The 25306-nt window shown below is 39.8% G+C and overlaps 1 protein-coding gene across 1 annotated transcript in view; it reads left to right on the forward strand.

Moving 5' to 3' along the window:
- The window catches only part of LOC144035131 (phospholipid-transporting ATPase ABCA1), a 67500-nt gene extending 47786 nt beyond the window's left edge, over nucleotides 1–19714 (forward strand). Inside the window, exons 33-50 of the mRNA XM_077544593.1 lie at nucleotides 784–878; nucleotides 959–1064; nucleotides 2171–2245; nucleotides 3950–4119; nucleotides 4192–4369; nucleotides 4453–4568; nucleotides 4872–5016; nucleotides 6431–6554; nucleotides 7254–7383; nucleotides 7450–7570; nucleotides 9509–9571; nucleotides 11003–11109; nucleotides 11354–11495; nucleotides 12403–12537; nucleotides 13095–13198; nucleotides 13273–13365; nucleotides 16742–16985; nucleotides 19452–19714. Coding sequence (XP_077400719.1) covers nucleotides 784–878; nucleotides 959–1064; nucleotides 2171–2245; nucleotides 3950–4119; nucleotides 4192–4369; nucleotides 4453–4568; nucleotides 4872–5016; nucleotides 6431–6554; nucleotides 7254–7383; nucleotides 7450–7570; nucleotides 9509–9571; nucleotides 11003–11109; nucleotides 11354–11495; nucleotides 12403–12537; nucleotides 13095–13198; nucleotides 13273–13365; nucleotides 16742–16985; nucleotides 19452–19580 — 2277 coding nt within the window. The 3' untranslated portion in view covers nucleotides 19581–19714. The remainder of the gene's footprint in view (nucleotides 1–783; nucleotides 879–958; nucleotides 1065–2170; nucleotides 2246–3949; nucleotides 4120–4191; nucleotides 4370–4452; nucleotides 4569–4871; nucleotides 5017–6430; nucleotides 6555–7253; nucleotides 7384–7449; nucleotides 7571–9508; nucleotides 9572–11002; nucleotides 11110–11353; nucleotides 11496–12402; nucleotides 12538–13094; nucleotides 13199–13272; nucleotides 13366–16741; nucleotides 16986–19451) is intronic.
- Nucleotides 19715–25306: the final 5592 nt, after the last annotated feature.

A 25306-nucleotide genomic window follows, 5' to 3' on the forward strand; every position in this document is an offset into this window, starting at 1 on the left:
ATTCAGAATTGATTTTAAATGTCCCAAAAACGATTTTTATTTCAATTTACCATTTTATACTGTCTTGCCTTTATTGGGAGCGCTGTTCATGGTGTACCCGGTTTGGCCACTTAGGGGCAGTGTGGTTTTGCGCATTCTGATACACTGTTAAGTTGTAGCCACGCACATTAGCGAGTAGAAAGAAAAAGTCACAATCTAATTTTTTGCAATAAAATTAGTTTTTTTGCAGCATAGAAAGAGCATATGCTGGTGAGTAAAGTTAATTTTGCATGAATAGCCGTTCGCTTGAGTGATAAAATTGCCACGAGTAGCGCGCTAATTAGCATTAGCGAGTCCGACTGGAGTAGATCACGATGATTCTTTGCGCATCTATAAATTGAAGCAGAAATCAGTCAAGCAAATCATTTTGAATAAAAAATTGTTCTGAATCGAAAATCTATTTATTCCGAATTGAATCACAGACCCAAAAAAAGTTTGAGCACAGCAGCCAAGTTGGGTGCCGTAAAACAGGAAAGTCTAACGATTCTGCTCAGTCCGGCGCACCTCGGCCAGTCGGTCGTAGCTTTAATTAGTATTATGTCAGCACTCTAAACACGCACGGGTTCAAGCAGCGTGGCGAATCCACATCGCAGTGTCTTCCTAATTGGAGGTTTCAATGTAGCCATTTATTCACAGAAGGGCATCTAATAAGGCTCCTTTGACATCAGGCAGCAATTTTTTCCACTTAATTGACTGTTATGAAGATGCTTTATTTATTCCTTTTATGTAATTGTTTTTTAACAGAGGATCCAGAACACAACTGACACACTCCTGGATTTAACGGGCCGGAATATGACTGACTTCCTGGTCAAGACTTTTGAGCACTCTGGCAAAACCAGGTAATATAAATGAGGTAGAAATGGACTTATGGGCTTTGATGTTTACATTTTTGTTTTAAAATGTCTGAAAAAAAAAAAAGGTTCGGTGGTATCTCAGTTGGAGCTGTCAACTCTCAAGTCCTCCTGAGTGAGGCAGCAATCGAAGCCTCGTTCCAGAACCTGAAAGATGTCTTCAATTCCTCCCAGGTAAGAAAACGCGTCATGCTGCCACAGTAGCAACATGATTGGTGCCTTGAAGTTCCACTTTAATTCATTCATTATATTCAATAAATTACGGTCATATTAGCTATTTCTCCTTTGTGAAAAAGACTCTCAAGTTTGCATTTGCATGTCGAAAGCAAAAAAATCCACCAAAAGACAATTCATATTTTGAAAAACTTTTAAAGTCAGATGACTTGTATGTCAAGGCCCCACTGTTCTCAATAAAGCATTTTACACTAATCCATCTGACTTTTCAAAAGGTATTTTTTAGGGGTGCCAAAATTAGTGCGTTAATATTGAGTTCATTTAAAGTTCCTTTAACGCCAGTAATTTATCGAAATTTTGCAGTAATACATTTAATAATAATGCATATATTTTGGGAGATTGGGGTCAAGTTGTATTTTACAATTTTAAAAATGTACAGAATTTCACAAGTTACTTTGTTAAATATTAGATAGCTTACAAATGCAATTATGCCATCTAGTGGCAGAAAAATGACCTCCACAAATTAATATCACACGTTTTTTACAGTGCATCTTTTATTTTAACTCAATTTTATGAATTATTATGAAATTAGTGTATCAGTGACTAAAAGATGCAGTCATATGTCTATTAGTTTAACATTTTTTCCACTTTTATGTTCACAAGAGTATGACAACTTGTTATTGTACATTTTATTATTAAATTTAGAACAGATATAAAATTTGCGATTTTTAATTTTTTTTTAAGTGATGTTGGTAAAGGTAGTCCTCACTTTTTCCTTCGTGCTTTTCTCCTCACTCCATGCCACATGTGCTCTCTCCGTCTGGCTGATGATCAATTTGAGCCCCAACAGGGGGACGTCCATTTGCATTTAAATCGCACGTGTAATGTGGCGGCCGCTTCTGTTGCACGGCCGGCTCGGCACAGCGGGGCGGCGACGGAAGTCAACGTTCCCGTCATTTCCCCGGCGCTCGTTTCCCGCGAGGCCCCAAACGGCGGCGAGATCATTTTTAACCTGGGCGCTCCCCCTCCCGCCGCATTCCACTTCCTAACTGTCCAAGTTTGCAGAGTGTGTCCAATTAAGTCTTGCTTTGCCTCGTCTTCATTAGACCAACGTGACGGACGAGCTCCTCCGCACAGCTGAGACGCTGCTCAAGAAGCTGGGAACCAAACACAATCTGAAGGTAGTCGTGTGCGCGTGTGTAAGTGTGAGAGAGCAAGCCGACAAAAAGCCACGCGGCGAGTGTTTGTTGCCGACACTCCAAAAGCCGCACGCTCCTAATTAGTGTGGTGGCATCAGCGGGGTGCCCGCTCCCGCCGCCTTTTGTCTTTCATCCGTTCTCTCACTTTTTTTCCCACCTCTTTGCACCCCGAGCGTCATGCAGGATCACAGAATCGCAACAGATTCTTGACCCACTTTTTAAACGCTGTTTGTTTAGTGAATGGATGCAAAATGGAAGTATGGAAATGATGTGCCAGTAATAAATCAACCAACATTTAAAGATACACTTAAAAATGCACTTTAATGGTTTAAATAAACTCTGAAACATTTAACTGTAAAATTAAAAAAAAAAATGTTTGCGGTCAATGTATTAAACAAACTTCGATTCTCAAATGATCAGTTTTGAGAAAAGATGATCGGTATTTCAGTCTGAATGGCAACATGTGATGGTACTGAACCCCATCAGTTTGCTAAACCTTCTTCATTGAGAAATAAAATTTGATTATTTTTTTAAAATTCAAATTCAAGACAAAGGTATAGGGTTTGCTGGTGAACAAAATTAAAAAGGAAAGTAGCATTCATTAAATCTGTCTTGCTTCACCTTGAATTCAGAAAGTCTTGTGTTCTTGTATTTTGGTTAATATTGTGTTAGTGGAATATGAGTTAAGCAGCATAATTCAGCAGTTATTTATCAATAGCAGAAGGCGGCCATTTTGCCACTTGCTGTCGCGTAAAAATGATGTCACAGTTGCTGAGGTCTGAGGTAACAACCAATCACAGCTCAGCTTCAGAAAACAAGTGAGCTGTGATTGGTTGTTGCCTGAGTCCAGAGCAACTGTGATGTCATCTTAAGTCGACAGCCAATTGCAAAATGGCCGCCCCCCTGAGATGGATAAAAATGGCTGGATTTTGCTTTATTCCAAAAATGTAATACTAATCTGTAATATTAAGCTTGCTGCACCATGGCCCTGGCCCTCTCTTATACTCTGCTGCCACCTGCTGGCCGTTTTTTGTGATAACTACCATTGCTTTAAGCGACCTCTTCAGGTCAGAGGCTGTCAGGAAAATGCTAATTTTGGCTATGGAAACAGGTTTTGTGAATAACCACTGGCAAGGACAGATACACGTCACACGTTTTGACCGGGTATTACATCACATGTACATTTGTTCTCCCAAAGCGATGTCGGATGATAAAGTAAGGTATGTTTGGGGAGACGACAAAAGATAAATCTTTTTAGACTTGATTAAAGAAGCGAATATTAATGCTATTTTCGATGGAAAACTGCAAAGAAACGCAAGAATTACAAAAGGAAACTCATACAACATCATCGCATGGCGCAGTCGCTTCCTGGTCTTCTTCTTCTTTTAAATTACTGGTAGATCCCATCTTTATTGTGTATGGCGGTGTCCCCTCTCAATATTTGCAAAAGAAGAACAGATGGAGTGTTAAGTCGCATCTCCGTTTGTGCATTTTTAGTAAATTTGCTTAAAAAAAATTTAACAATTGCATGTAAACCTGACTAATGAAAGCAGCCCCAGAATAGAACCCTGCGGAACACCATATGTTTTGTTTGTCACAGAACCCAAGTTAAGAACCACTGCTCTAACTTGTGCTATGAACCTAATATGATTGGTGGTTGTGGTTTTTACTAAATGCCCATGGCAGGTGTGGTTCTACAACCAAGCGTGGCATGGCGTCGTGTCCTTCCTTAACGTGGCCAACAACGCCATCCTGAGGGCGGGCCTGCCGGCGGGTGCAGACGCCCGGCGTTATGGGATCTCCGCGTCCACTCACCCCCTCAACCTGACCAAGGAGCAGCTCTCCTTTGTGGCTTTGTGAGTGGCCGGCGAGTGGCGAAAGAAAAACCGTGCGTCCTGGCCTGTCGCTCACCTCGCCCTTCCCCGCAGGGCCTCGAGCTCCACCGACGTGGTGGTGTCCATCTGCGTCATCTTCGCCATGTCCTTCATTCCCGCCAGCTTCGTCCTCTTCCTCATCCAGGAGCGAGTGAGCAAAAGCAAGCACCTGCAGTTCGTCAGCGGCGTCAACCCGGCCGTCTACTGGTTGGCCAATTTTGCCTGGGACGCGGTACGTAGCGCCGCTGCCGCCGCCACCGCAGTAGCACCGCCGCCGTGCGCGATCGGGTGAAGACGAATTTGTGCTGTTTGCAGTGCAACTACGCCGTCCCTTGTGTCATCGTTGTCGTCATCTTCTTGTGCTTCCAACAAGAGGCGTACGTCTCCGCACCCAACCTGCCCGCTCTGGTCCTGCTTCTGCTTTTCTACGGGTACGCAACAAATAGTGTTCAGAAAGTGTGATCAATGGTGCATATGAAACGTAGCTTACATAAAATGGGCTCCAATATAGACCAAATAGTCAAATTAGCGTATATAATGGTTTTGCATTTAAAATGTTCTGCATAGTTTTTTTTTTTTTTTTTTTCCTGCACAGCTCAGTATTGTTCATTCGGTAATTTTACCGATTTGACATTTCATCATCATTGCTCTCTCTTTTTTATTTTTTTTTATTTTGTATGTGTATGTTGAATGTTCTGCATAGCTAATGCGTGCCGTTTTCCCATTTACCGCAGGTGGTCGATCACCCCCATGATGTACCCGGCGTCGTTCGTGTTCAGCGTGCCCAGCACTGCCTATGTGGTGCTCACCTGCGTCAACCTCTTCATTGGCATCAACGGCAGCGTGGCCACCTTCGTCATGGAACTTTTTGACGACCAAGTAAGTACTGCATAGCAAGTGTTTATAATGTACTCCATAGCTATGTATATGACATGAACCAAGTTTTAAACTATGTTTAAAATGTGCCGCATAGCCCTGTCACATAATGCACATCACATATAAAATTGTCCGCATAGCTTTTAGAAAATATGCTACATAGCATCTGCGGCATGATGTATATGAATAGTGTTGCATAGCTTCTATAAAATGTGCTCCAAAGAACTTATAAAGTGTACCGTGCTATGTACATAAAATGTACAGGCTAGCATCCGCGACATAGCGTATATAAATAGCGTTGCATAGCGACAATATAATAGGTGCATAGCTGATGAGCAGTAGCTATGTGCAGGCGCTTGTGTGTGAAGGCTTAATTGTGAGTTAGCGGCAGACAAAGGTTGCCTGCCCAGCAGGGGGCGGTCTTAATAGAGTTCCTCCATCCTCAAAGACGCCCGTTTTCCCACATTCTCTTTGATAGCCGCGGTTGTCATCCATCTTTTAGCTGGTGTTCATTTGCAAACCACGAGTCGCTTCAGTCTTTGCTGAGGCCTCGTCTGTCAGTCACTTCACGCATTATTAGCATTTCAAGCTCTTTTTTGTATTTTTTTTTTTTAAACGGTCTTATTAGCAGAGCATGTACAGTACTTGTGCCGTAACTTACTGCATAGGTATGCAACTGTACATGTAAAGGGGTAAATGTGTGTGTATAAATATATTTTTTTAAACAAATAACCAGTAGTATGCTAAAAAAAATGAACAAAATAGTGTCTACATAATGCATACACAAACATCACATATCGGCAATATAAAATGTGCCACATAGCTTAAGTATCTTACCGATAGTGAATTAAGTCATGCACTTATAAAATATAAAATATTGCTGTATAGAAAATGTGCAGTATGGCGTCAATAAAATGTGTCACAAAGCATATATAAGGAAGAGCTGTTTAGATTATATAAAATGCGCCACATAGCTTAAAATGAGCAGAAACAAACCATGCCGCATAGCTTCTCGCACCTCATTTTGCTCCATCAGAGGTTTGTACAGTCCTACCGTCACACCCCCCCCCCCCACCTTCCCCGTTTATGAATGTAGGCACACCACGGGAACAGGAACGCGGCGACAGGTCAGATAAGACTCCTGCGCCTTGAAAAGTGTCGGTGAATGATTTATGGGCGTAAAGGGGAGGTGTTGAGCGTTTCATCATCGTTGAGGAGAAATCTCTCACATCTGCGTGATGAACAACCGGCCGAGAGAAGAGCTGTAATTGCACCTATTGATCTCACATTAGCTCTGGTGACCGCGTTCCGATGACTTTGTTTTAAGGTTTTTCCGTCGTAGAAAGGTTCCCAAAAGTGCAAGTATAAAAAATAAAAAAACATTCCTGTGTGCGCGTGTGTTTTCTTTACTTCCCAGGAAGTGTCGTACATCAACGACATTGTGAAACAAGTGCTTCTCATCTTCCCTCACTTCTGTCTGGGCAGAGGACTGATTGACATGGCCAAGAACCAAGCCATGGCCAACCTCTACAGCAATTTTGGTGAGAACATGCAAATCTGCTACGCAACAAAGCAGTCTTAAAATGTGCTGCATAGTTGTGGATAAAGTACAAAAACATTCATGACCCGATGAATAGTGATTTCCGTGTTTTTTAAAGGCTAAATGGCATTTTAACCCTGGAGAACCCACGGGGTCAAATTTGGCCCCTATAAATTCTGCTACTCAAATAACAAAGACCTTTTTTTTTCCCAGCAGTGATTTTGTCCCTGTGTTCTTGTTTCTATTGGCCAAAGTGTGTTTGTACATTCAAAATCCAGTTCTAAAATGCAACAAATAAAAAAACAATTGTATTGTTCAATGTAGCTGTGTATTTGATTGATTATTTTCTTAAATTCTAAAGAGTTTACTGACAGTTTTTGTTATTCAGATTTTTCGAAACGATACCCCTAAATCCCAAAAGGGTCAAATTTCGCCCTAATCCTAAATTAGGGAATAAAGGGTTAAAATTGAAAAAACATATATTTTGGTGTTCAGTGAATTTATAGCAGTCATTTAATGTATAATTCATAATTTTCCAAAGAAGAAAAGGGTTCTTGGGTTCTCCAGGGTTAAACTGTTGCCAAGAAATATGACACTTTAAAGAGCTGGAAAAATCTAGTTTGCAGCCAAAAATACATTTTTGTTTTTTATCCCTTGCCAGCACTGTTTACTGTCCTTCTTTTTTGTCGCCTATTATTAGGCGAAGATCGCTTCAAAGAGCCGCTTAGCTGGGATATGGTGGGGAAGAACCTGTGCGCCATGTCCATCCAAGGAGCTGTCATGTTTGCCATCACTCTTCTCATCCAGTACAAGTTCTTCTGTAAACCCAGGTGACAACTTGCCCACCCGTCCGTTCACCAAGCAAGAGTTTGACATGTTTTTGTGGCCTCCATCAGGTTAATTTCAGCTAAATCGTTATCCACGGACGAAGAGGATGTGGACGTAGCTCGTGAACGGGAGCGGGTGCGCGCTGGGAAGGCGCAGAACGACCTTTTGAGGATTTATGATCTTACTAAGGTGTTGTTTATTTTCTTCAATGTTGTCTTTTCTGTCCCTGCACAGACATGCAATCCTAAAATGGCCGCTTTACACCAAAATGTCAGACTTCCTCCTTTGAGACTATTTTATGTTGGTCTACGACTGATAGACAGCCAGGTTCTATACAGAGCCAACATGGCCACTTCAAAACAAAATGGCAGACTCCTGTCGTGTTGCTAAGTCAAACCGGCTTTGTGGGCTACATTCTCTACAGTCTAGACTATACAGTAGAACAGATTCAAAATATCTGCTTCAAACCAAAATGGAAGACTCCCGGTATCTCTGAGTCACCACTTCTTGAGACTTTTTTGTGGGTCTACTCACAATAGAAAGGCCGACCAAATTTCATGTTTCTAAGTCAAACTGGCTTTTTATTTTTTGGTCAAATTTTTGTATTTGGACCAGATCCAAAATGGCAGACTCCATGTGACGTTCCGTTAATGGATTATTGAGACTTTTTTGCTGGTCTATTGCTGCATCCGATTTGTTTTTTCCCAGTTTCGACCTAAAAGCGTTCGAGACGAACGGTAAACAACCAAAATGGCGGATAGTGATCAACTGTTTTTTATTTTGGTCCTCAAAACTCATTTTGACCTCCAGCAAATTTACCTTCTCGCAATTTTGCTTCATTTATTGTTTTTATCTTATTTCATAAGCATTCCGCAGTTCACCGTATAATTTCATGCAAGGAAATAGCGGCATACTGTCACGTACGTGTTACGTGAAGTTATGTCGAATATTTATGAATGAAGAAAGCTATCTAGTTTTTTTACTCGAGTAAATTGTGTTTTACCATTCATGGTGGGTGTTTCCAAATGAGGGTCACCATTGTAGAGTGAGTGACATCACTTTTTTTTCCGACTTCGCAGGTGGAATTTTCGAGTTCAAGGGGTCGTTCCCGTAGTCACTTCCTGGTTTGAACTCTGAAAAGTCCAACTTCCGACCAATCCTTGAATGCAGCATTAATCTACCAGATTTGATGACACTAAATCAAGCAAATTTTGAGGGCAGATTTTTTTTTTGTTTTTCAATTCTAGAGTGCCGAACAGAATGGCTGCTCACTTCAAAACGCCCAAACATTTTTGCGCATGTTTTTTTAAATAATTATCTTCTTCAGTTTTACAGGGTGGTACCTTCACAATATTTGGCACCAAAATAATTTGCTGTGTCTCTTCATGATTCACAGGCCAAGTTAACAGTCTTGTTTTTTTTCCCCTCCCAACTAAATTCTACAGCGTCCCCTCACCTGTCTCATCAGACGCAACGAGCAGCCCTCGTATGGCGACAGCTGCCGCTACGCTTCAATCGTGGCGTGATTATCCTTTAATTGCCTTCCGTCCTCTCGCCATACGTCGCACTTTGAAGGCGCGTTAAAAAAGTAGCGCGTGGATTGAGTGGCACTGAGAAAAGTTTGTTTGGAGTCGGAAAACATCTATTATAATGGAGTTCATTAAATTGTGGCCGCCCCTTGACTCTAAATGTGTAAATGTAGTTAAAATGTGTTCATTAAAGAAATTATGAGTAAGATATGTTTTCAAATAAAACGCTTTCGCAATGTATGGTAAATTATATTTACCAATGGTAAAGACAAAAATGACCATTTATTGTGATCAAATTAATTGTGGCTTTAAGACCATCGTGGGATTTGCTTATCACAAAAGCCACTCAAAATTCTATATATGTCTATGCATAGACAGCGAGTACGCTCATACAGTGAACATATTTGTAATATTATTCAAGCAAATGTGTGATGAAGGTGTCCTTGATGCCCCCCCCCCCAACCGGGCTGCTATTAATTGTTCCAAACTATCTCCGCTGTTTTCCCGCCTCCGTGCTTCCCCTGCTGTTTTTTATTATTATTTTTCCTGCTATTATTGTTGGTGACCTCAACCGGTTCGCCGTCTGTGCTCCCTCCAGGTGTATCCGGGGAAGCGCATCCCCGCCGTGGACCGGCTCTGCGTGGGCATACCTGCGGCAGAGGTGAGCCAAATACTGCTGCATCTCGTAATCACATTTGAGGTTTTTCTTTAATGGAAAAATTGAATCCATGTAGTCAATTGTTACTTAATGCTAGGCAATATGTTCATTTTTTACTCCATGAACGCAGTATTAGTATTATGTGTTTTGACTGGTGCACTAGAAAAAGAAAAAATGGGTTTAGTTCTGTTTTAAAGACAGAGAGAACCTCTTCTACATCTCTTACACGAATAACTTTCAAAGAAATCTGCTTGTAGAAATCAGCGTCACGTCCACCCTGATTACACATTGAGCGCTGCCAGCGACCACTCGCTAGCTTTTCTGCGTAATCTCAAATGCTGACAGGCGGCCGTGATTGGACGCATCAATCCCCAGCGTCGCTGTTTACCGAGCGCCGCCGTGTAAATGCCAGCTCGGAATTGGGATTCACGGCGGGCCGTCGCACATTTCCATGCATTATTTACATGCGGCATAGCCCGTCTCCGACACGTTCCTGAGGACTAGTCGAGAGATCCATGAGTGGCAGTAATCAAATATTTATGCCGGTGGCAGGATCTAGGACCCTGTGAAACCCCTTCCAGCTGCAACAGTCCCCGGTGTCGGCCATGTTGACTTGGAGTATATTGTTATGTTTGTGTATTTGTCACAATGCTACAAAGAGGCGGCTAGACATTATTTTTCCATCTGACTTGCTCAAGTGAATCCTCTAATTGACCAATATTCTATTTATTCCTAATTCTTTCATGTCCTTGCAATTTCTTTAAAAAAATTCAGATGTTTTTAAAATTCTTAACATTTCTTCGAGTTTCTGCAAAGTTTATAAAAATTCTTAAACGAACTGTTGTCTGACTTTCCCAAGTGAATCCTCTAGTTGACCGATATTATATTTCTCCTTCAGTCTTTCATGTCCTTAAAATTTCTTGAATTTTTTTTATGTTTTTAAAATTCTTAACAAAATCTTAAAAATTCTGTTTTTTTCCCCCCTGAAATCGAGAAAAAAAAAAGTTGTGATCTTTTGTACAATTCTCATTTCAATTCAATCATTTTCTGAACAATTGCTGTTCGATTTTAGTGAAATTTAAACATTTTAGCTGGCCATTGATTGTCTAATATTTTATAAAAAATCTTTCAAAATATGTAATGTAACGGTTGTTTGATCCCCCCCCCAATTTTCAACTCAACTCATTTAAATTATGTAACTTTATTTTTTAAACATATACATTGCAAAATACACTAATAAAAAAGCAAACATACATTTAAAAAAAAATAAGATTTTACAAACCTTTTCAGATTGTAATCAAATTGCAACCTTTTGTTGCATATTTTCAAAATTCTTGTCACTAGCCACACTAGGGTTTGACTGTCATTTTTCAGTCCCAATTCACATCTTCATTGAATCTTAAAGTCAGTCATTCCTATCGTGTCCTTCGCCAGTGCTTCGGCTTGCTGGGGATCAACGGGGCCGGGAAGACGACCACCTTTAAGATGCTGACAGGCGACATCCCGGTTTCCAGTGGCGAGGCCTTCCTTAATGGATACAGGTGAGAACTGGAAAACCATCATCACGTTCTGATGCTTTAGCCTTCGGTGTGAGGAAAATGTTAACATTTATGATAAAACAAGTATTAAAGGACGAGTTAATGAAGGGATTGATATAGTTTAGGCAATTTAACAATAGGCCACTAATCTTAGTTGGAGGGCAGGGAGGGGTCTTTATAAGATTTTTGAATCAAACAAGATTTCTTATCATCTAAGATATTGTTTAAAACGCTCTCTCATTCCCAGCATAAGAACCGAAATGAGGGCCGTGCACCAGAACATGGGCTACTGCCCCCAGTTTGACGCCATCAACGACCTCCTAACGGGCCGAGAGCATCTGGAGTTCTACGCCAGGCTGCGAGGGGTTCCGGAAAAGGAGGTCGCCATGGTAACCGCACGCAGGCCCAACTCATTTGTTTGCATGGAGGACGTGGAAAGAAAAGTTGACGATTAGGCCAAGTCGAGATGTGCGATGGTTAAGATTACTTCTTATTTGTTGAACGAATAAGATACATGTCCTCATACATCATATTTCCATGATCCTTGTATATGAGCTGTGTTTGTCACGATGCCCCTGTTGGTGGAATGTTGTATTGCACCACTTAATGAATTCTTTACACTATTGGCTGACAGTCACCTGACGTCATAATTGCGCACATCTCCTCGTAATTACTCTTTTTGTAAGGGTTGTCAAAATTATTGCGTTAATTTTGAGTTAATTTTAAGTTCCTTTAACGACACTAATGTTTTTAATGACTTGGAAAGCCTGTACCGTGGGAATTCCAGTAGCAATGCTACAAAATTTAGCTGTAATAAATTGAATGCATATATTTGTGGAGACTACGGTCAAGTTGTATTTTACAATTTGTGCAGAATTTCACAAGATACTTTATGTTAAAGATTAGATCGTGCTGAATATGAAAAGAGAAATGCACTAACCTTACAAATGCAATTATGCCATCTAGTGGCAGAAAAAATGACCAACACAAATCAATATCACACTCGGTTTTTACAGTGCATCTTTTGATTTTTAACTCACTTTTATGAAATTACTGTATCAATAACTAAAAAGATGCAGCCATATTTCTATTAGTTCAACATTTTTTTCCACTTTTATGTTAATAAGAGTATGAAAAATATTTGATTGTACATTTAGAACAGATGACCGTGACCGTGAGTTAATTATTGAAGTCATGCAATTAATTTCGATTGAAAATTGTCTGGCATTCCTAGATTTTATCTGAAAATCTGGGCTTGTTCATCCCTGTGTGTGTGTGTGTGTGTGTACCCAAAAGGTGACTGAGTGGGGCATTCAGAAACTGGGCCTGGTCAAATATGCTACCAAGCCGGCGGGCACCTACAGTGGCGGCAACAAGCGCAAACTTTCCACTGCCATCGCCTTGATCGGCTGTCCTCCGCTCGTCTTCCTGGTGAGCCCACAACAAGGCTGCGTACATGTTGGAATTCGTTTAGCACTTCTCATTTCCCAAAGTCTTGTAAATGTGGGACAAAATTTGTTTGGCCACTTTTGAAGAAGCCCAAATGACCCTAAAATGGCTACCCCAATTAAAGTGGCAGAACTCCTCTATCTTTTCTGGTGTGACCTTTTGAGACTTTTTTTTTCAGGGTCTCCTCATGAATGAAAAGTGAAACTCAGGGGCTTCATTTTGAAAACAAAATGGCTGATACGTCTACCAGATTTCATGATGCTAAGTCTATCTGGCTTGTTGAATACTATAATGGCTGCTTCAAATCAAAATGGCAGACTTCCTGTGTCTTTTTGGCCATAGTTTCTTGATACTTTTTTTTGTGGCTCCATTCATGATACAGAAAACATAGCTACCAAATTTCATGATGCTAAGTCGATCTAGCTTTGGAGTCTGAATATTTTTTGTAGAATACTAACTAATGTCAGCTGTTGTGTGTCTTTTCGGTCAAGTTTTTTTTTTTTTTTTTCAAAATGAACACATGGCGAATGTTTTGGCAGGACGAGCCGACCACCGGGATGGACCCGAAAGCCCGCCGCTTCTTGTGGGACTGCATCCTGAGCGTGGTCAAGGAAGGGCGCTCTGTCGTTCTCACCTCACACAGGTGCGCTGTTTATTGTCATAAAAACGAAGAATACATTTTAAAAGTTGACTGTTATTTTTGTGCTTTGCAAACAGTATGGAGGAGTGTGAAGCGCTGTGCACACGCATGGCCATCATGGTGAACGGACACTTTAAATGTCTCGGCAGCATCCAGCATCTGAAGAGCAGGTGAGTGACCGTCCATTCCGGATCATATCTACAGGTTGAAGTATCTGGCGTGTGTGTGTGAGAAAATATGTACTTTTTGTTTAAATGTCATAACATTCTCATTTAGTCTTAACTCATTCACTGCCATTGACGGCTATAGATATCAAAAATTCATTACTATTTCTATTAGCCTGAAAAATAAGTCAGCTTGTGTGTTTTGCCTCTTCGTCCCTGTTGGACGGATACCTGGCTCGTTATGAGCAGGTGGTCATAATTAGCTAAAGACAGTGGGTGTTGCTTTAGGTCAAGGCTGAAGATTGATTTCAGTCAACCTGGACGGCATAATCCTCTTTTCGCACACGGTGACGACAAGGTAGTCTCCCCTAATCCAAGTGTGAGGCCGACGCTGAAGTCATCAAACACCAAAATTAAACCAAGGTATATGGATACTTACAATCGGGCCAAATGTGAGCATTTTCCTCACCTTGAGATCAAAGTCAGCCAAGATCTGATAGTCGGATATCGCTAAAAGATTATCCTGAGTGATTATCCTGTGTGGTGTGTAAAGAGTGAGGTGTTTATAGTTAATGAAAACAAAACTCTAAAAAAATTAAAGTTTTTTTTTTTTAAATAACTGAAACTACAGTTTTTTTGTTTCTAAAACTAATTAGAGCAAAAAAGTCAATTAACTAATTTACTGCCATTGACGGCTATAGACGTAAAAAATGTTTGAAATATTTCTATTAGTTTAACTTTTTTTTCACTTTTGTTAACAAGAGTATGAAAACCTAGATTTTTTTTATTGTACTATTAGAGCAGATATAAAATGTGTGATTAATCATGAGTTCACTATTGAAGTCATGTGATTAATTACAATCAAAAAATTTAATCGCCTGACGCGACTTAAAGATTATTAAAAATTCGGGGCATCAGGCGATTAAAATGTTTAATTGTAATTAATCGCATGACTTCACTAGTTAACTCACAATTAATCACACATTTTATATCGGTTCTAAATGTACAATAAAAAAAACGATATAAATTAAATGAAATTAACTCATTCACTGCCATAAAATTAATTAAAATAAAGATTATTAAAAATTAAGGGCGACAGGCAATAATTTTTTTTAATTGTAATTAATTGAATGACTTCACTAGTTAACTCACGATTAATCACAAATTTGATATCTGTTCTAAATGTACAATGATAAAAAAAAATCTAGGTTTTCATACTCTTGTTAACAAAAGTAGAAAAAATGTTAAACGAATAGAAATAGTTCAAATGAATTTTTGACGTCTATAGCCGTCAATGGCAGTGAATGAGTCAAAAATACACAAAGCCTCATGTCCACTATTTTCTGTCCTTGTTGCAGTTGAAAATGGGAAAACAAAAACGGGATCATATTACAATAAATACACAACGGTTGAAGAGCCCAAAAAATAAATAAAAAATTGTGGAACTCCATTCAATTCACCTGGCAATAAATGTTCCTATTTGTTTCGACATCTTGACTGAGCTTGCCAAAGTGGTTAGCAGGCAGACGTTTTAGCGGCTCAGCCTTGCATCATCTTGTCCATTTGGAGCCGTAAAGTGCGTTTACGACACGGCTGCAATTTTGCACACTTTTTACACAGGGGTTGTAAACGTGTTTCTTAATGCATCTTTTGTTCCCGCGCCATCCTCCGACTGGAAGCACCGTTGAGATATTGCGCCAGCATCGTAGGCATCCATTTAGCTATTTAATTATTTATTTATTTATTTGAACACGCCACGTCGAGGATAATTCCTAATTAAGCGTTGCCATCTCCTCGCAGTGATTAATGTTTCATGAGGCGTGGCAGCCTGTTAATGAGCGGAAAAGGCAATTAAGGACGAGGTCGTGTCTGTTGTCGCTCGCCGCGTGACGCGTCACAACCTTTTTACGTTCATCCACCCAATTGGGTTCTCTAAGTGGTCCATATTTTGTTCAAATTGTAAAATTTGGGACAATTCTCAATAATCATTTAAAATTATTCATTTTGAATAAATATTTCAGCAAAATTGGGGGGGAGGAGGGTCAGTTGGTTCTCATCAGACATTTCGTGTAATTCTTATAGTTATCATAACTGTTTAAAGATTTACCAATTTTAGTTAGACTCTTTTGCTTGATGTTTTGCAAAATTCCTTAAAATAATAATAATAATAATAATGGCGAAAATTTTCATTTTTTTATTTGTTATTTATTTTTCTTTTCGCAGATTATTCATAGAATTCTTTAAAAATCTTAATGTAATTGGTGGCCTTTTTATATATATATATATATATATATATATATATATATAGATAGATAGATAGAGATCTGGTATTTTATACAGTTGCGGGGGGAAACAATCTTCACTTTGATTTCTGTTTTGTGATATTATTATTATTATTAAAACTCCAAAAAACGATTTCCATATGAAATAAGCTTTTGCCCTCAGTTGGAGTTGCACAGGTGGGCCAACCTCAATGCCTCCATCTCGTACCTCTCAGCAATGCAGAGAAGTCACCGCAGGGGTTGGCGCTCACATCTTGCCCCCCGCTGCTCACTTGTAACACATGCTCACCCTCCCCGTATGCACTCCATTCCAGCATGCATGAAAATGATTGTTTGCGGTGATGTCTCCTCCACTCCAATCATCAAATGTATTCAATTCTGAGAAACATGAACTTTCTCACTTTTTATAATGCTCAAAAATTCTTTAAAAATCTTAAAAAAACTTTATTTTTAATTAATTTAATTAATTGCCCTCTCACTGACGACCCCCCTCCCCCCCCCCCCAAAAAAAAAAGTTGTTAATGTAATTGTTGTCCATTGTTTTTTGGGGTGAAATTAACTCATTCACTACTATAAATTAAATATTAAAAATTAGGGGCGACAGGCAATTAAAAATTTTAATTGTAATTAATCGTATGACTTCACTAGTTAACTCGCAATTAATCGCAAATTAATATCTGTTCTAAATGTACAATGATAAAAAAAAAAATGGTTTTACTCTTACTCTTGCTAACAAAAGTGGGAAAAAAATGTTAAACTAATAGAAATAGTTCAAATGAATTTTCGACGTTTATAGCTGTCAATGGCAGTGAATGAATAAAAAAAGAAAAGATTATTAAAAATTTGGGGCGTCGGGTGATTAAAATTTAAATCGTAATCAATCGCATGACTTCACTAGTTAACTCACGATTAATCACTAATCACTAGCTTTTCATACTCTTGTTAACAAAAGAGGGGGAAAAAATGTTAAACTAATGGATTTTTTACGTTTTTATTCGTCAATGGCAGTGAATGAGTTAAACAATCCTAGTGGGCCCTCTCATCCAGTCTTCATAATTCTTCACAATTAATAAATAAAAAGAAGCTAACGGCCGTTGCAGGTTCGGCGACGGCTACACGTTGTCAGTTCGCGTGGGTGGCAGCCCCCCACTCTTGAAACCCGTGGAGGACTTTGTGGAGCGGATGTTCCCGGGCAGCGTCTTGAAGGAGAAGCATCACAACACGTTGCAGTACCAGCTGCCGGCAAGCCAGGGGGCGCTGGCGCACATCTTTCGACACTTCACCGACCAGCGGCGAACGCTTGGCGTGGATGACTACTCCGTGTCGCAGACCACCCTGGACCAGGTAAGGCCTTGGAAATGACCAAAGTCCAAATTCATCATTAAGAAAAAGTCAGCATTGACTTTTACACAAAAGCCTTTCAAATGTCAATATGTATGTTTGGGAAATCTTTTTTTTACAACACTATAATTAATTCTCAATCCTATTTTATAGTTATAACGGATTGTAATTCACCAATGACTTGATAAAATAGTTTGAGACTGAAAACACATCCTGGTTCTCTCCCCTCCTGACCATTAAACCAGCGCAGCGTTCGCCCGCCTGCCGGTGCCGTCGACCCGGCGGCCGTCCGAATCGATCCGAGGCGGCGGCCGACTTTTTTATTTTAGTCGAACCAGAGCGCGGCGGCAATCAGGCGCACAGTGGCGAGTGTGTCCGCCCCTTGGAGACCGCTATTAGCTCAGCAGCAGATTCAGATTGGCGGCTGCCAGGTCACAATGACCACTGCGGGGTCACTAAAGGTCAGCGGCCCTCGCCGTAGGCTGTTGGAGGATTGTGTTCAAATCAACAGGCATAGACTTTTCCATTGTACAAAATAAATAAATAAATAATAATAATTCAAATTGATAATATTTTTCTAATTGTTCATTCATTATTTTTTATTCCATGGAAATTCCATTTTCTCTCTCTTTTTTTTATTTTTATATATGTCTACTATTTTATGACACTGCAGGGCATTGATCATATACAGTATATACGTCAGGGCTGGATTGGCACAAAGAAATCGGCCCTGGCCTTTTGACTTAGGCCCACCCCGGCCCAGCTTGACTCTTGCCTAACGTGTATTTCTGCCACTGATGTTTATTCATGATGTTTCAGTTTGCTATCGATATTCGAAATGGATTAACGGACTGGTCTCTCCAAAATGTGGGCCAGTCTCTTGGGGTAAAATGTAGGAAAATAATCATTAAAAAAGCACTGCATCGGCCCCAAAAGAGGCCGGCCCAACGGGCATCTGCCCTCTATGCCAGATGGCCAGTCCAGCCCTGATGGAGGTACATATTAGGGATGGGCAAGTACCGATACCTTATTTCAAGGTATAAGTACTCGTGATGGTGGCCTACCTCTTATGGTCTTTTATGATTTGGAACTTAGAAAAATAGAAAATTGCCATTAATTTCTTGGAATTTTAAACAAAAATGCTATAGAGTATTATTTTTTTTATTAATTATTTTTATTTTATGTATCAAACGTACTAGTGGTATCAATACTCGCTGTTGGTATTGGTAACTAATCCAGTTGAGAATTCATGATGGTAACGGTCTAAAAAAAAAAAGTGGTCATCCCTACCTTTAGTATAAATGATAAATAAATAACAAACAAATAATGCATTTTTCAGAAATGATTTTCTTCTCGTTTTTTTTATTATTTGTTAAATTTCAAAAGGCTATGATTAATTGTGTTTAACTTTTTTTTTCATTGTCATTTCTTGTTTACGAACATTTTTTTGTAAATACAAGCCGTAGCGGAGGACCTGACAGTCACCTCTCAGCTGGCGATTGATCCCGAGGATCCTTGACCTGGTGTAGAATGACGAGTTCACGCCGCAATTAATATCGATCCACGCGGCCCGAGGCTCCGGCGGCGAAGAGCAAAGTGACCATTTGAAAGGAAAATGGCCCCATCTTAAGCGCCTTTGGGGGTGTCAGCTTGTCAAGTCGTTGCTGCCGCTTTGTATGTGGGCACATTTGCGAACCGAGACGACATTGTCAAGGACTTGCTTTTATTAACTCATTCGCTGCCATTGACTTGACTGATTTGAACTATTTATATTAGTTTAACATTTTTTTCCCACTTTTGTTAACAAGAGTATGAAAACCTAGAGTTTTTTTTATTGTGCATTTAGAACAGATATAAAATTTGTGATTAATCGTGAGTTAACTCGTCATACAATTAATTACGATTTTATTTGCCCGACGCTCCTATTTTTTTTATTGTAATTAATCGCATGACTTCAATAGTTAACTCACGATTAATCATAAATGTGATATCTGTTCTAAATGTGCAATAAAAAATGTTTTCTAGGTTTTCATACTCTTGTTAGCAAAAGTGGAAAAAAATATGCTAAACTAATGGAAATAGTTCAAATGAATTTTTTACGTCAATGGCAGTGAATGAGTTAAACACGACCCAGCATTACTAAGAACGCTCCCATTTTTTTTACTTGTAAAGGACATTGAGATTTCCAGCTTTTTCTTGTATAGGCATGACATTGTGTGAGAAATTTCAAGTCAGTATGACTCGTTTGGTGTTTGGCGTTAAAGGATTCAGGGTTTCAAAGAATGGTTTGGCTTCAATGCAGGGTCTTTATTTTATTTTTATTTATTTATTTATTTATTTTTACACTTGTCGTAGAATTAAGTTGGAAAATAAATCAGCTGTAAAAATGTGTGACTTTGGGTTTTAAAAACTGAACTTGCTTTTACGTGACTTATGCACCTCTTCTTACCGTTCCGGTTTCTTCTGCAGGTCTTTGTGAATTTTGCGAGTCGCCAGCATGGCGAGGACGACTCTCAGACCTACGGCAATCCGGTGGACACCTCCGACGAGCTCCCGCTGCAGCCGGCCAAAATCTCCCCAGGGTCCGACAAGGTGTAGCGCCCTGCAAATCGATAGCCTTGCACATTATTGCCCTCAACTGTGAATCAAACATATCATTATTTATTTTTACATACAAATCTGTACTGCATTTATCTTGAATCTGATCGCTTGATTAAATGTGTATTTGCAAATTATGGTGTGTTGTCTAGTGAGTTTCAGCCATAAAGTAAGATTACACTCAGATGACTTTTTCCGAATATGGTCTGGTCAGCGCTGCATATAACGACTGACAAGTGGAGTGTCCGCTGCTCGAGCGACCGATGATTCAAGAAGCCAGTGGACTATTGAGGAGCATCTGGGGAGTGAGAACTGGAGAGTGTTAAGAGAGAATTAAAATTCTGAAAAGTGCTCCCTCGCTGAAGCCGTTAAGCCCCTCGCTGATCGATTGGCGTCTGGATGCAACAAAGCAGGTGATGCATACATTTCGTGTGCGCTCAATTAAGAGAGCGCATCATTTTTGAGGGATTCAGCCGGGCTGCGGAATTTTTGAAGGTCAGCCTCTCTTTTTGTGTGTGTGTGTCCTTAAGCAGGTTCTCCCTGATTCAGCAAAGGATAGTAAACATATTTTTGTTGTTCTTATGTACAGGAGGATGCCGATGCTCAATTCCAGCTTTAAATAGTGGCCACATGTAAGTCCTGCTTAGGTCAAAGGTCATTAATAGTCGGGGGTTCTTTAACTGTAAAGTGGAGAACTTTTTTCATCATAATCCTAAAGCAGCAATGTTACAATAAAAAAAAAATCAGAGGAAGAAAGTTGTAATTTTATGAGAATAATGTTTTTGTTTTAAACAAAAAAAGTTAGCAGTCATCATTAAAAGAATACAATAAAAATATAATGGTAAAGTCAATGTTTAATGAGGGGCAATTTCAAAAATTGTTCTCAGGATAGAGTGACGCCCCCACATTTTTTGCAGTTGAGTATTCACAAATTAAAGTATTTGTTTGTTTGTTTTTTCTATTTTTTTTCCCTACTCTATTATTGGCTGAAAATAAAGCAATGCCTCGAAAATCTTGCTAATTCGCATTCTTAAGACATCTTGGTACCAATTTGGTACCAAAAATCTGTTCACGTGAGGAGCTTTATTTTGTGTTGCGTTTGCTTTGCTGCCATCTTGTGGCATTGATAGGCAACTACAACCTATTTTGAGGGAGTCAATTACTTGCAGATTTCTACTATTCCTTTCCCCCTGCGGACAACGAGGTTCACTGCTTCCCGCTTTTTATTTTTTACTTTGTCTCCCTTTATTCTCTCAACAACAACAAAAATAGCACAAAATGATTGTATGCCACACTGGTGGATCCCGTAAAACCGTCAAATGTTAATCACAGGTTTTCCATTATTTGTACCTGAAACAAAATCGAAACATGTATGAGTAATGGGCAGCCAAAGAGTGAGTACATTTTTGGGACACCGTGTAGTCTCTATTTACAGGTGGAGCTCTTAACAATGACAGACGAACACATCTGCTCGGGCCCCCGCAACAAGCCTGCTGGCTCATAAAAAGCCTGTCCATGTGAATAATGGGTTGCCCTCGCGGGCTGTGCCATCGCAGGTAGGTGAGGGCACAGCACAGCTTACCAGCTGCGCCACCATGTGGTGGGGGGCACCAAATTGGGTAAACACAGAGGGTGGAGAAACTAAACTGATTGGAAAGACATTTGGATTTGTAGTAATGAGTATGAATCATCATCCGGTGACTTTTACATACAGTGATTGAACAGCCAAACGACGGACATTTTGTTTGGCTTGTTTCCGGCCGATGATGATACGGCCATTTTCCATCCAATAAGTTAAAGTGTACGAGATTCTGTCCTTGAGTGCCAATCTCTAGTAGTTCGTGGTTAACACTGAGCAAATATCCGCATGAGAGCCCTCGGAGATGAGATCCATCTTGGCAAAGGCCTGCCCCGACCCTTCCGTGTAGCTCACGAGTCGGGCCAAGCGCAGACTTTTGGATGCACCCCCGCTCCGCTCCTCAACTCTCCGCTTGTCTAACTGAATCTGAAGTCTGTGCTCAGATGAGAGACAGTGAGCTTAAGTGCAGGATTTTCACTTCATGCCGCAGAATCCCCGAAACAGTTGCAGTGATATTTTTGCAGCACCAGTGAATTCCGATTTTTTTCAGTTATTATAACTCCATCAGCCAAGGTGCTGTCAAATATTATTTTAAAGACAAAAATGTCATGTAAATTATTAGGGGTGTGCCCCAAAAATCGATTTTCATTTAGTACGATTCAGAATCGATTTTAAATGTCCCAAAATCGATTTTATTTAAATTATTTTATGCTGTCTTGCCTTTGTTTGTGTGTGCCTTTATTTGGAGCGCTGTTCATGTTGTACCCGGTTTGGCCACTGAGGGGCAGTGTGGTTCCACGCGTTCTAATACACTGTTAAGCTGTAGCCACGTTAGAGAGTAGAAGGAAAAAGTCACGATCAAGTTATTCCAATAAAAGTAAATTTTTTTAAGCATGGAGCCGTTCTTTTGAGTGATAAAAGTGCCGCGAAAAGCGCACTAATTAGCATTAGCGAGTCAGACTGGAGTAGATCATTACGATTCCTTGCACATCTATAGATTGAAGCAAGAATCATCGTCAATCAAATCATTTTGAGTTTTAAAAAAATAATTCTGAATCGAAAATCGATTCCGAATCGAATCGCAGGCCCAAAAATCGGAATCGAATCGTGGGACATTCAAAGATTCCCAACCCTATAAATGATGGTTTAGGATTGGGTTAATGTTTGAATTAGGCATAAATTAGGGCTATGATGTATTAGCGTCGCTATTAAAAGGTGTGAGAATCACCCACAAATTGTGGCACGCTGACATCTCTCAGCTCTAAAACAGATGCAGAAAAGTCTGCTGCACTCGGCCCCCCTCTCGGCAGGGCAGACAATTGAGATTGAAAGGGAGGTGACCTCTTCTTGTGTGCAATCTGCTACCTATGCGCCATATTGCCACGCCAAATAATGAGGGTCACTCATGGGACAGGCAGTGCTGCGATGGACAGGTGGCGGGTGGCCTGAGTGACAGGTCCACCATCAATAAAATGGAGATGCAGGTCCATACGGTCGGGGGGGGGCAGACATGGTCAGTATCTCAATTAGGCTCCGTTATGGTTACATTATTAGCCATGTAGCCACCCAAGGGTTAAGGTGAGAAAACATAACTTGAGCTAAACGTTCATAAATAGTTACGCTAACATGCAGCTACCTAGCATCACAACACAAGGGTAAGGGTGGGAACATGTGACACAACAAGGAAAATGGCAAAACTTTCAAAAATGGTAACACTAAAATGTAGTCATCACAACAGAATGTACGGCAAAGTTTTACCCACTTTACTACCCTGACTCACGTGGTGGCTACATGATAGCGTGTCTATTTTTTGAAGGTTTTTAAGGCGCAGCCAAGGTCGAGAGCAAGCCGCTGTGATGCCCGCATTCCCAGCGTGGCGTCAGAGGGGCACATGATTGACATTTACAAAGACTTATGGAGCCGCAGTCGGAGGCTAAGAGCTGCCGGGAATCCAGCAGCGTTGCCAGGACCCCACCGTGAAAAAACCCATCAATGTGTAGGACTATTGGGGTGGGTGGGGGTCGGGGGTGTCTTCTGTTGCAGCGCTGCCCTCTAGTGGTCTGTTTTGCATCCTCATGTTGAGGATTCAGGCCACGCAGTATGATTGGGCGTGATTTAAGATGCTCATAAGAAGCTCGTTATTTACCTTTTTCTACGCACTTAAGGGGTATAGCAAGCGGCTTTATTGCTAAAAATCTGCTGCTGTCATTCTCTTACTGACCAAAACAAAGTCAACTTAGGACTGATATACAGTGGTAACCGCACACAGGTTGAACTCATTTGTTCACATAGAAGACGTGGAAAGAAAAGTTGACGTTTAAAGTGAACGATGGGCTGCTTAGGAAAGATAGCGGTACAAAATGCATCACAAGAGTGGTCTGTTTTGGTCATTGGATATTACGTTTGGAAAAAATATATTTAAAAAAATGAAAAACGACTTATTATTCGATTTTAGTTTTAAAATAGAAAACATCCAAATACACATTGATTTTCTCGATTGTTATCTGGAACTTCCGGTGTCAGCATTTCTCATACTGACGAGAAGATGGCGACAGCGTGGCGCCTGAAGACGAGCCGTCTAATGGAATGATCTGTTTCCAGTCGAAATTCCACAGCCACTAACTACACACGTGGAGTAAATTGTTCCTGCCACTCTGTGAATGAAAGGGAAAAAATAAAAGCAATAATAAATACAATATAATGAAATGTAATTTGAATTTTATAAACAAATTATAAAATTTCTCCTGGCGGGGGGAAATTCAGACCATCCAAATCCACCGTCGCCCTATAACAGTAATCAACACATGGAGGGGACAGAAAAGTACAACAGGGACAGATTATAAAAACAGCAACATGTACATTGCACTTTTACTTAAATAGACAAAGTCATGATGATTTGCTTTTAGCTGAATACTCAACATGTCCAAATGTAGGATGTGGTGAGTATGGCCGTTCAGCAAAAAACAAAGATGCGCCACAAAGCTCAACACTGCCCTCTCCTGTTCACAGGCTGCCAGTGCGCACATCATACATGTCATCTTTTTTTGTGTGCCGCTTGATTCATGACTTGATGTGGAAATTGTTCCTTTTACTCATACCATCCGGCTCTTATTGCATCCTGCAAAACGCACATGAGCACCATTAGTTGTGTGCTGTTAACTTTATTTGTGCGGTTTGTGTATTTCTCCGTTAACTAAATTATTTTGAACTCTTACAGGTCTTTCTTATGGAAACTTACAGTTCATTTGATTACAAAGCCATCCAGTGTATAATTTACAAAAATCAAATTATAATTTAAATAAATAATTATACTTCATTTATCAGACCAATGATCAAATTTGGCTTCAAGAATTGACTTGTCTTTTTTCTGCTCCTTTGCATTTAACGATGAAGAATATTGTTTATATTGTCTTTTTTCTTTTACAAATAAATACACTTAATGTTTTTTTTTACAAAGTGAACTTAGATACATAAAAAATGACATTGTGTTATTGATGAGAAGATTGGCAAATATAAACTCATATTTCTCTTGTGTGCAAATTAATTTGAGTGTGTTGATTTTTTATTTTTTTTATTTATGTGTACATTTATGGGATTATTTCTTTACGAAACCAAATATCAGTTAAAAAATATTTATATAACCATATAAATGTGAGTAACTCATTACTCTACAGTGTAGAGTAATGAGTTACTCACATTTGTAGAGTCTACACAGATGGTAATATTGTAAAGAAACATTACTTTCAATTGCAAGTAACTCGTAATATGAAATATATTACAAAAGCAGATAGACAGAGGAAGGTAGGTGGTAGACAGACAGACATAGACCAAAAATAAAAAAAAAATAAAAAAAATAAAAATAAGTAATTAATAAATACAGCAGCCAGCCAGTGTCCTCCTCTTTGTGCCGGTCCCAAACCCGGGGAAAATGCAGAGGTTAGTGTCAGAAAGGACATCCAACATAAAACCTATAGCCTACAGCAAGAAGAACTGTGGATCAACAATATCATTATTTATCTCTACATACAAATCTGTAGTGTACTGTATTTATTGATCCACTTGGTGAAGTTGCAGACTACAGCCCTTAGAGGGCAGCAGAATCATTTTGCAGAAGACAGTCGAACACTAACAGCAATAAAACAAGAAG

The sequence above is a fragment of the Vanacampus margaritifer genome, chromosome 15, assembly GCF_051991255.1.
Source record: "Vanacampus margaritifer isolate UIUO_Vmar chromosome 15, RoL_Vmar_1.0, whole genome shotgun sequence".
Taxonomy (NCBI): domain Eukaryota; kingdom Metazoa; phylum Chordata; class Actinopteri; order Syngnathiformes; family Syngnathidae; genus Vanacampus; species Vanacampus margaritifer.